This window comes from Dendropsophus ebraccatus, chromosome 4, assembly GCF_027789765.1.
Source record: "Dendropsophus ebraccatus isolate aDenEbr1 chromosome 4, aDenEbr1.pat, whole genome shotgun sequence".
NCBI lineage: Eukaryota > Metazoa > Chordata > Amphibia > Anura > Hylidae > Dendropsophus > Dendropsophus ebraccatus.
The window spans coordinates 48,766,437-48,779,114 of record NC_091457.1 but is presented as its reverse complement, the minus strand read 5'-3'; the positions used below and the strand labels follow the sequence as shown (position 1 = coordinate 48,779,114).

Here is a 12,678-nt window from a genome sequence, read left to right as displayed (position 1 = left end):
AAAACTGAGTAAGGCCAGATTCACATGTAACATATCCGCTGCTGATTTTACACTGCAAATTTGCAGCAAACTCTGTTGCTGATCCTTTGTCATTTTCAATACGATTACATATTAACATCCCACTGCGAGTATGTGACAGCCCCGTTAACCCCCCGCCGGCCAGTACATACATTACCTGCTCCCTGCCCCGGCTTGCTTCAGGGGTTCCCGCCGCAGCAACTTATTGGCTGAGCGGGCCGTTTAGAAGCTGGGAGCCCCCAAAGCAAGCCGGAGCGGGGAGCAGGTAATGTATGTACTGTCCGGAACTACAATGGGTACCCTGGACGTCGATTACATTTAATGAGGGTAAAATGTAGCCAAGTCCATCTTTGAAGCCAAAGCCAGGAACACTGGACTGTAAACAGAGAACAGGTCATAAAGGAAAGACTGAAATCTATCCTCTTTTCAAATCCATTAATGACTTTGGCTTATAAAATCTGTCAGATAAACCTCTCTGTGTACATGCACCATTACACTCTCCAAGGTGAGGGGATATCAGTAATATCAGACATTTAGAGGGGGTTGTTATGACAGTATGGCTCCTGCTGTCCAGCCATGCAGGAGTTCCCAGCATCACACTGGTCTCTGGGATGACTACAGCGCCCCCTACACAGCACAGCACGGAGGTACACTACACCCCGGACTGTACACTGCGATTCTAGTCTGACAAGGACCTCAGCAGCCCGCTGCCTCCTCGGTCTGCGGCTCCGCCCCCTGACTGTAAGCCAATCACAGCGCGGCCTGTTGTGCCTGGGATGAAATTTGCATATGAAAGCGCCTCCGCCAATGAGAGCGCGCGTCCTCATTAACATGCACCTTGGCTCATTAGCATGTGGAGAAGGCTGCGTGCGGCGCTAGGAGGGAGCGGAATGGCTGCAGCAGTTACATTGTATCCGTAGTGCAGCGCGATCCCGGGAGCCGCCGCCGCTGCTGGAGAAGGAGGGGGAGGCGGCGTAGCCTCTTGTTTGTTATAGCGATCGCCTGTGAGAGAGAAGTGCGGGCTCCGGGGGACGCGGTATTGTCGCCCATTATACAAGCAGGAGGCTCTGGCTGCTACTGCTGAGGAGGATGATGAGCCGTCCCGGGTGGCTGTGGGCGCCGGGCGCCGTGCTGCTCCTGCTGCTCTCCCTGGTCTCCCCTTCCTCAGGTGGGCCCAGCGGGGTCTCCTCGCCGCCCCCCTGCCCGCTGCCGTGCCGCTGTAACGCCGAGAGAGGAGTGGATTGCTCCGGGAAAGGACTGGTCGCGGTACCGGAGGGTCTGAGCGTATTCACCAACATGCTGTGAGTATATGGCAGGTTGGGGGAAAGGTGCACACCGCCGCTTGTAGACTTGTGCGAGAAGTGCTGGCAACTCCGTGGGCCACATGATACCTCTTATAGTCGTGGTAGTGTAGTGAGCCAGGGGGGCAGCTCTGAGAAGCGGACACACTCACTAATACTGGGGCCCCCCTGCCATGGAGAACCGGGCACACTCACTAATACCGGGGTCACCCTGCCATGGAGAACCGGACACACTCACTAATACCGGGGTCACCCTGCCATGGAGAACCGGGCACACTCACTAATACCGGGGGCCCCCCTGCCATGGAGAACCGGGCACACTCACTAATACCGGGGTCACCCTGCCATGGAACCCCGGGCACACTCACTAATACCGGGGTCACCCTGCCATGGAGAACCGGGCACACCCACTAATACCGGGGTCACCCTGCCATGGAGAACCGGGCACACTCACTAATACCGGGGTCACCCTGCCATGGAGAACCGGACACACTCACTAATACCGGGGTCACCCTGCCATGGAGAACCGGACACACTCACTAATACTGGGGCCCCCCTGCCATGGAGAACCGGGCACACTCACTAATACTGGGGCCCCCCTGCCATGGAGAACCGGGCACACTCACTAATACCGGGGGCCCCCCTGCCATGGAGAACCGGGCACACTCACTAATACCGGGGTCACCCTGCCATGGAGAACCGGGCACACTCACTAATACCGGGGCCCCCCTGCCATGGAGAACCGGGCACACTCACTAATACCGGGGTCACCCTGCCATGGAGAACCGGACACACTCACTAATACTGGGGCCCCCCTGCCATGGAGAACCGGGCACACTCACTAATACCGGGGTCACCCTGCCATGGAGAACCGGGCACACTCACTAATACTGGGGTCACCCTGCCACGGAGAACTGGGCACACTCACTAATACCGGGGGCCCCCCTGCCATGGAGAACCGGGCACACTCACTAATACTGGGGCCCCCCTGCCATGGAGAACCGGGCACACTCACTAATACCGGGGTCACCCTGCCATGGAGAACCGGGCACACTCACTAATACCGGGGTCACCCTGCCATGGAGAACCGGGCACACTCACTAATACCGGGGTCACCCTGCCATGGAGAACCGGGCACACTCACTAATACCGGGGTCACCCTGCCATGGAGAACCGGACACACTCACTAATACTGGGGTCACCCTGCCACGGAGAACCGGGCACACTCACCAATATAGGAGAGTGAAAAATCGCACAAGGGAGATTGGCCAGAAGTCACATTGTATGACCTGATGGTGACATGTAATCCTGGCAGGCAGGTCATTATACACTTGTCTGTTCTACCTGTAGAATATTACTGGATAGTAATGTGTTGGGGGAAATGGCAACATACTATTTATTCAACCCTCAGAGCAGTTTGTGAGAAACTACAACTCCCAGCATGTCCTGCCATCCCCTTGGCTTGTATGGGGCCACATGTCGCAGTCATTACTATAGCTAAATATGTTATGACAATCCCCATATATACATGGAGGATGTGGATTGTTTTGTTGCCATGTTCCTTCTTGTGCTTGGATTAGTTGGGGGGGGGGGGGGCTTTATTTATTATATAGGCTCTTGCTTGAAAGTTTTTAGTCATTTTCTATTACAGTCTATTTGTTAATGTGTGGTGGTGGGGCAAAAAAATAAAATAAAAAAAGAAATATATATATATATATATATATATATATATATATATATATATATATATATATAATTCCATGTTCGGCTTGATACTTCTGTGTTAGTCAGCTGCAGCCCTGTTGGTCAATGATGTACCCTCCTGCCTCAGTTGCTTTCTGACTATATACCAGCTATGCAGTCCAGGAATCTGGGAAAGCTGGGTGGCAGCTGCTGTGCGAGCGGTGGTGCAGCCAGACACACGCCATTGCATCACCTATGTACTATTGTTGGGACATTTAGCAGTTTAGTTTCCAGTCTATGTAATAGTAATAGTTTTACTCCTCTTGTGCTTTTGTTATGGTTATGTGCATTAACCCTTTATCAATATGATATAGATTTGTGAGGCAGTGCTGCAGCTGGGAGAGGTTATGGACAGGTTGCAGAGAGGTGACAATATTGTTGAAGTCATTCTGCAATTACCCCCGGTGACCCTGCTTCCCACCCAGTTGCTGTGCAGGTGGCGACTTCAGCAAACCTTATAGAGCCTCAGTGGACAAGATGGTGTATAATTTTAGTGGCCAGCTGGACCACTCCAGGGGCCAATGAGCCAGCAGTGAGAGCTTTTTTAGATGGAGATGGTAAATGACCCCAAACCATTGTAAATCTTCCCATACATTGCTTACCTGACCAGGGATTTGTCCTGTCTGTGTATACGTAGAGACTTGTTACAGTATGAACTGTTTTAGTCAGGAAACTGAGGAAGGAACATGAATTCACATAGGGGGACATTTACTAAGGAGTCTAATATGTCTGACTTGTCTAATGTGGGTCGGTGTTTACGTCGTTCCATTATATTGTTTGTGATTTATGGAAAAGTCGCACTGTCATAGTAATCGCAGCTAAGTAAAAAGTCGCACCCGGTACTGACCAGGCAGAAGTCTGCACCAGTTTTTGTAACTTTTTTTAAAAAGTCGCAAATGATAAATTGGGCGCAAATTCCAGATATTCACCCGTCGAATACTGGTTCATAAATAGAACCCTTATGAAAAATCCAATTATTCACCTCAAAATAGGCACAAAGCCCTTGATAAATATCTCTGAGTGTGTTTGTATCCATATGGTGAGCATTTTCTATGGTGCAGATTATAATGTCCTCAGCCTGTCCGCTGCAGAGAATCCGTGGCAGAAAAATCCCCATATGTAACCCTACCATTAATATACACACACCCCTTTATATTAAAGTTACCTGATGCTTGCCTGATCCTTTCATGTGTTCCCTCTATTTATAAGCATTCATATCTATTATTGGGGATTGGGAGAATAGCGTGGGGATGTATTCTTTTCTGACCAGCAGTCCATTATGTCAGACAGTCTAATGATGTGTTTACACAGACAGATGTATCTGACAGATTATTGAAGCCAAAGCCGGGAATGATTTGAGAAGAGGAGAAATCTCAGTCTCTCCTTTATGACTTGTTCTCTGTATATACTTAGTTCCTGGTTTTGGCTTCACTGATCTGTCAGATTTGTGCTTATTAACGCACCATTATGCTCTGTTTACATCTGTTTTGACCCTGTGTTGCGGATTCCATGCCATTTGCTGGGATAATTGTTGCAGTGTGTAGCAGCTTTCTTCCTCTAGAGACTGAGGGATCCTGACAGACCTCACTGGAAACCGCCAGGTGCTGCTGGTGCCCATGGTGGGACAGCACCAGCTCTCCATTATATGCACCTTTCTGATGCTAGGACAGAACAGAAAAAGGTGTCCAGTCGCTGAATAAGGTCCTGGGAAATCTAGTTCCAGAACTGTTGTGGAGCCACAGGGGGTCTGTGAAAAAAAGTCTAATTTGACAAGCAATTTATTACCTTGACACTTTCTTGAGGCACTTCTATCTCCTGTGTCGGTTCAGTTCCTCGAGTACTGTAGACGTGCAACTACAAACACACACACCTATAATATGTGACTTTGTCCCTTACAATTCCACCATAGCCTCTGCTGCTACGGGTTCCTTTGCCTGAATCCTGATGTGTGAATAGACCTTTACTACCTGGATTAATACTACTTTATAATGTTGCAGTCCATTATGGGCAGTCAGTCCCTCCAGTGATCTGTAAATGATCTCATTCTGTCTACAGTGACCATGTCTGTCCCTTTAAGAGTCCAAATAGACTGTAGTGATGCATTAGAATTGTTATTCTCTATGTACATGTGCAACTTTGGATTTTACAATTGGCACAGGTGAATTCTGCAGCGAGTTGCAGACTAGATGCTGTGTTTTTGTTTTATTTTTTTTCCTGTGCAGAAATATAAGGCTGGGTTCACACTACGTTTTTGCAAAATAACGGATGAAAAACTGATGAAAAAAACAGACGCAATTGTGTACATCCATTTTTCCGTTGACTTCCATTATAAAAAAAAAAATGGATGAAAACGGATTGTTTTTTTTCAATGGACACAAAAATGAGGTCGACCACGTTTTTGTGTACGCTAAAAAAAAGATCCGTTTTGATCCTTTTTTTTTTTTTTTTTTTTTTTTTTTTTTTTTTTTTTTTTTTACAATGGAAGTTAATGGAACAACAGATCAAAACGGATGCATACAGTTGCATCCGTTTTTTTTCATAAGTTTTTCATGTTTTTTGCAAAAAACGGATAAAAAAAACTGATTGCAAAAACGTAGTGTGAACCCAGCCTAAGCGCGCTCATTCTCTTGGATTTGTAGTTCATTGCGGATTTTCGCTGAATCAACAGCTAGATGTGCATGCAACATAAATGCAATGTCTGCTGCATGTGGACCCAGCCGTAAAGCGCCAGTTGTGCAGTTGTCTGGTTATGACTGAAGGAACTTAGTAGTGGTGAATGGTTTGTAGGCGGTGTATGAAATGCTGACCTTGGGTGAGAAATACTTTGAGCTTATTTACACTATATGGCGCATACATACCATTGCTTTCTGCAGTCTGCCTCTTGGTGGTCAGCCGTCTTCTATAGGCGACCTTAGCTGTAAATGGAATCAGTATGTGATTTGTTCCTCACTGCAGATGTGATACAGCTCATCGCTTTGGCAGGAGGGGGATTTTTCATTTCATCCCTTTGCTCTACAATGCTAGGGGTCCCCTCCATTATGCTGTGGTTTTTGTTATTTCCATGTGTACTAGGTCTGTGCAGTCCGCTGATGTAAGTTCAGACTCTGTTAAATAGAAAACTAAATTCTGTTAGTGTTTTATGATTTCTTTTAAATGAAGCTATGGCTTTAGCAGTACAAAAGACTGCTGCATTACCTCTGTAATTGGGTGGAAAGTCATCTGGCTCGATTACTGGAGGCTTTTACATGGGATTTAATGGCCACAAATTGCATCAAAACTGTACCTCTTTGCTATAATCTGTGTTTGATTTGACCGATATATAGAACGTCCAAGACAACGTTCTGCTATAATCCAAAAATTGGTGGCAGAAATCCTTGTTCTGTAGTTGATTAGCATCTCCTGACCATCCTAAAAGGGAAATTCTGCTTAAACATAACTTTTGATATACGAACTGGAGAGAATGGAACCGCTGCACATCCCATCTATGGCTGATACTAATGCCGCTAGGCCTATATTAAAAATCAACACCAGAGTGTCTGTATATGAATTGATCAAGCCATATTGCCCCGTGTACCACCGCGCAGGTCCTCTGGTCCACACGGGTCCCTACGCTAACTCCACACCGTGTCGGTCAGCGACTGCCAACCCCGCAAAGCGTGCACATGCAGGGAAGGGAGGCCATGGAACGGCCCTGCAACCCCAATGTCACAGGACCAGACCCAAAAAGCCCCACCAAAACCCAGCCAGCACCACCGGCGGGGAAGGCTGCCCCCAAACGACACAAGTATGGATATGGTATTACACTTACCATTGCTGCTCTCACAGAATGGGGAAGACATAGGGTCCAGACATGTGAGCACAGGCATCTCCTGCTAATTTTGGTCATGTGGGTCTTATAAAGGAGTGCTAGCTGTTCAGAGAGGGAGAATTGCAAAACACGAACTGGAGAGAATGGAACCGCTGCACATCCCATCTATGGCTGATACTAATGCCGCTAGGCCTATATTAAAAATCAACACCAGAGTGTCTGTATATGAATTGATCAAGCCATATTGCCCCGTGTACCACCGCGCAGGTCCTCTGGTCCACACGGGTCCCTACGCTAACTCCACACCGTGTCGGTCAGCGACTGCCAACCCCGCAAAGCGTGCACGTGCAGGGAAGGGAGGCCATGGAACGGCCCTGCAACCCCAATGTCACAGGACCAGACCCAAGTATGGACCCATGTGTATCAGATACCGGCACGAGGTACATGGGGCAGTATGGCTTGATCAATTCATACACAAAATTCTGATGTGTTTTTTATTTAGCCTAGGGGCACTAGTATCAGCCATAGGTGTGAGGTGCAGCACTCTGTTTCTTCCCTGAACCGCATAACTTTTGATATGTTGCTGCCCATGGTGAGACCAAAAATGTATTCCATACTTGATATTATGTATTCAGTCTCCTTCCCCCCCAGTTCTGAACTGCTGCTTTCTGCTGAAAACACAAAAATCTGTGTGTGAGCTTTTCTCTGTCTCACCCCCCCCCCCCCCTCTCTTTTGAGACAGCTGATGTAAACAACTTACTGACTGGCTGTATCTGCAACATTGTAGCTTCCTTGTGATGCTGGGAGGGTTAGGGTACTATTACACCAACAGATCTGACGAAAGATTATCTGCCAAAGATTTGAAGCCAAACCCAGGAGTGGATTTGAAAAGAGGAGAAATCCAGTCTTTCCTTTATGACCTGTTCTCTGTTTAGAGTCTGTTCCTTGTTTTGGCGTCAAATCTTTGGCAGATAATCTTTCGTCAGATCTGTTGGTGTAATAGTACCCAAGTCACAGTGGGTTCTTTAGCAACTTGACCTTAGAATAACCCTCCCAGCATTACAAATAAGCTACAATGTTACAGAATCAGCCTGTCAGGGACTTGTTTACAACAGCTGTCTCAGAAGGGGGGGGGGGAGACAGAGAAAAGCTCACACAGATTTTTTGTGCCTTCAGCAGCAGCTAAGAACTGGGAGAAGGAGACTAAATAGATACTAACAAGTATGGAATGAATTGTTAGTCTTACCATAGGAAGCAACATATAAAACATTGAGTTTGAGTGGAATACCCCTCTTTAAAGAGGTTATCCAGCGCTACAAAAACATGGCCACTTTCCCCCCTCTTGTCTCCAGTTCAGGTGCAGTTTGCAATTAAGCTCCATTTACTTCAATAGAACTGAATTTGAAACATCTCCCAATCTGGAGACGAGATTTTTTTTTTTTTGTAGCGCTGGATAACCCCTTTAAGGATTGTTTATGGTACTGACCACCATCTTGTTGAAGACTCCAAAGCATAGCCTAGAACAGGTAATAAAGAAAAGACCGAGATTTCTCCTCTTTTCAAATCCATTCCTGGCTTTGGCTTCAAAAATCAGTCAGATATCTGGTGGATAATAGAGCATTAAAGTGCACACGCACACAGTACTGCATGATTTCCCGACCCGTGGTCAACCTATGGGGTTTTGCATCAGCTGGAAACACCACCTTACAGCCACTGAATAGTAACAGATCACATCTTGTGTACTGTATGCTGGAGAATTGCTCTTTACAGGGTCTTTCCTACAGGGCGCCAGCACATAGGTGATGAATATGATGGCGGGCGTTGTGTGTCCCCTTGTTTAAAAGGATCGGTGGTTGGAGGTTTGACTTTATGGCCAGATATAGATAGCCGAATGCTCCATTCAGTCCTGGGCATACGGGAGCCCTTTTCTTTTCATCAGTGGGGTCTCTGTGGTTGGATCCTTGCTGATCAAACCCTCTTCTATCATATGAGAACTTCTGATATTTTTGTTCCTCTCGCCCATTACTTTTCTCTTACCCTTCACATTGCCTTGTGTGGTCTTGGCTTAATCTTAATCTTGTCTGTCTCTTTATTTTTATTCTTGTGATCTGCCATTTTGATTCCTCCTGTTGGCGGGTCAGGTTATTCAGCACTTTTGTATACAATGGCAATGGCTTTAGCACCAGGGATTTTCTGGCTTTTCTAATAAAAGGTCTCCCTGCGTCGTCCTTATGTAAGTGCCTGTGAGTCCTACTAAACACTGTATATCTTGGCCATTTCTCAGACTTGGTTGAGGAATTTCAAGGTAAACAAGCAAGCAGCAACAAGTCGGGACACTGGTAAGATCTGAAAATGCAGATTCACATCAGTGTGCACCCGGGAGACTGAACTCCCTGCTTATTTAGTCTCTTGCTTTCAAGTTTTCTTATATTCTCTGTGGTTTTTGTGTCCTCAGTCGTAAGTTACTAAGGAGGTAAATGCTGGGATCACGCTACAAAAGGCTCACGTGTTCAGCTGTGCTTTCTAGGAATTGAAGGATTCCCTCCTTCCCTATATTCCCCCCCCCCCCCCACCAAAAAAAGTCCTTCATACCCCTGTGTCTGTCAGTCCTATACGAATAGTGTCTGGCCATTTCTGACCCGCGGCCTGCACTACGAATGTGCATCTGTAGTGCTTTGTGCTTCAAGGAGCGCTACATTGCGGCTTCATTAGCACAGCAGTCCGCGTTACAGCAGGTCCTATTTTTTTTTTTTGCGGCACGAATCGCGGCACCTATGGATGTGTGAATGGGGCCATTGAATAACGTTGGTCCTATGTTCTGGCTGCAATTGCAGACAGAACAACAGACGTGTGAATGCAGCCTTAGGTGGCTTATCATATGGGCCTGCTGAAGACTGTCCAGCATTGTACTCTCCTGTCCCTCTAGTAGGTCCCATTAACAAGGGATGCTCAACCATAGCTCTGATCATATTGGGGGAGAGGGGGGCTGGGGGATAGGGGACTTCAGTGATCAGTAGGGTCCTAATGATTGGAAGCACACCAATCGGTAACATATAAAATTGGGATAACCCAAAGTTTGCTACTATAGAAAGTAAATCAGTTCTTTATTCTTTTAATAAAAAAAAAATAAAAATGAGAAAAAAGCAACTATTAATAAATAAATCTGATAATCTAGAATATTCTGGGACCTAGTAGGTTCCTTGAATGTAGATTAAAGGTACGTTCACACTTACCGGATCCGCTGCTGATTTTCTGCTGCAGATCCGCAGTAGATTTAATTTAAATAACTGAACACAGCATCAAATCTTCACCATCAAATCCTGTAGGTGTGAACGCACCCTAAAAGGGTGTGTGGGTTTTTTGTTTTTTTTGCCAACCCAAGTTACACATCTGTAGACTTCATTGCAATAACTGACTCACCTCACACAAAAGTGCAACTTAACAATTGTACGTAAATGGGCGTTGCATCACCTGCCCTCTGTACAATGGGGCACAAGATGGCGTGCAGAGGTTTATGCTGCTGCTACTGTGCCAGAGGCAGACTTACCACCCAGGTGTTACAGACCTGTCTGGCACGGATTACATTCAATACCTCAAATGGTTTTCTAGTCTTCCTTGCATTGCTCAGAGCTGCCTTTTGATTCTTGACCGCTCCAGTTTATGACTGTCCATTTGGCACCTCTCTCTCTTTTTGGGTAGGATGGAGAAGGCCTCATTGTGTATACCATTTGTTTCAGTAGGACACAACCGTATATATAGGAGCACGAGTATGTGTGACAGTAGAGAGAGTTCCCAATGTACGCCTGGAAACCTGTTCTCCTGTTGGAGGGGTCAGTCTTGTCAGATGCCATATGTCTATAGTTTTTATGCCTGCAGCAATGAGGCAGGAGCTATTAGTTTTGCATGACTGGATTACAAGAGAGAAAAAAAAAGTATTTTCCTGAAATGCAGCTCTTGTCCCTGGGCTTTGTCTGGCATTGAAGGACAGCATATAGACTTGACTGTAAGGGTCTGTACACATTGCATTTTGGCTTCAGATTGTCTGTGACATATACCCCTTAATGTGTGTAGGCCGCCATGCAGTGTATGCTCATACCACTGTGATGGAGGCCAAAATCCTCTGCAAGAATCATAGAGGCCTATGGCTATGTGTTGTGAAATTTTTCCTGATGTATCAAACATGTTCATCTAAATGTGTTATGAGTGTATGTAGCCTTATCTGGGCTTCAAGGACGTATGGGTTTTCCACATGTGTGTAATACAAACCCATGTATGTGTCCGAATCATTTGTGTGGCTCTTTAAGCATTAGTGTGTGCCCCGCAGCCCTGTTGACATAGGGTGATGTGCAGCCATGTCACTTTCCGAGCTCATGGCATCATAACGATGATGTTGGGAATTCCAAAGTCCGGTCCGTAACACATTGTACGTATACGCAGTGCATGCATGGAACATCTGAATGTTGCTTAAAGTGTCACTGTTGTTATAACTTTCAAAATCTAAATCATCAGTAGATGTGATATAAAGAAAGTTTGCATTTACTTTTCATTATTTTGTTGTTATCATGCTGTAATGCAAAGCTGTACTTGCCAGAAATCCAGGTCCAGTCTCCTCCAGGCAGATGTTCTGACTTCTGCTGGTGCTGAAAAAAACAGACTAAACACAGGATTTCCGGAATTTCAAGCGGAGCCTACGCTGCAAATTCTGCTAGAATCTGCTACGTGTTCACTATGTGTTCTGCTATTACACGTAGTGATGTGTGCCCGGTGGCCGATGATTTTTCAGGCTGGAATAAACAACATTCCTATACACATTTAAACTTTTATCGTAGAGCAGATTGCTCGTCCATCAGTTTATGAAGGTGCATGGGGATCCTTAAGAGTACTAGAAGACTTGACCATCATGTCAGGAGCCGCCATAATTGTCATCCACACATCCCCTATTACACGGAATATACGGTGGAACATGGACCTTTTTGCTGTTAGATGGTGTCTCCACAGACGTCTATGTTGGAGCACTGCTCCTTCTGCCTTCCCATCATTTCTTAGTGCTCCTATGATGAGGAGATTATGAAGCTTTTGAACTCTAGTAGTTCTAGTAGCTGCTGTTATGTCTGTTTTGTCATAGTAAATGGTGGCTTTAATCTTCTAACAGATGGAGCTGTGATCAGGGAAGGTCTGGGCACCTCTGTACATAGAGGGCTCAGGGTGGGTCCATGTTTCTTTGTTGTATTAAAGCCGCCTTACAATTGGCTGAAGTGATGTTGTCTAATGATTCTGTAAATGAATCTTTTTGTATTTGATGTATGTTGCTGTGTCAGGAAATTATAGCCTTTTTTCCTCCAATGTAATCCCTCATGTCACTAGAGATGTGAACACTGCCCATCATGGCTAAAAACTCCACTTCCTGGGAATGTGTTTCTGTATCACCGCAGTAAGGGCCCTATTACACGGGACGATTATCGTGCGAAAAATCGTTAAATTGTTTGAATTTAAACGATAATCGTTCTGTGTAATTGCAGGCAACGATCGAAAAATTGTTCGTATGTCGTTGATTGTTGATTTAGATATGAACCTAAATTTATCGTTAATCGTTCGCTGTAATTCCACATTCGTTCCCTCAAGTTCCGCATTTGTTCACTAGTCGTTCAGTGTAATAGCACATTGTCCATTGTTTTGTGCGATCAGAAGGAATAAACGATCATAGTAACGATCGCAATACCGATCGTAACTAACGACTATCGTTCTGTGTAATATGGTGAACGATTTCAAGTTAACAATAAAAAAATCTCGTTTGTGATCGTTAATCGT

At 45.8% G+C, this 12,678-nt stretch overlaps 1 protein-coding gene across 1 annotated transcript in view; it reads left to right on the top strand.

Moving 5' to 3' along the window:
- The first annotated feature begins 870 nt into the window (after positions 1-870).
- The window catches only part of LGR4 (leucine rich repeat containing G protein-coupled receptor 4), a 74,698-nt gene continuing 62,890 nt past the window's right edge, over positions 871-12,678 (top strand). Inside the window, exon 1 of the mRNA XM_069965772.1 lies at positions 871-1,319. Within this exon, the coding sequence (XP_069821873.1) occupies positions 1,108-1,319 (212 nt within the window). The 5' untranslated portion in view covers positions 871-1,107. The remainder of the gene's footprint in view (positions 1,320-12,678) is intronic.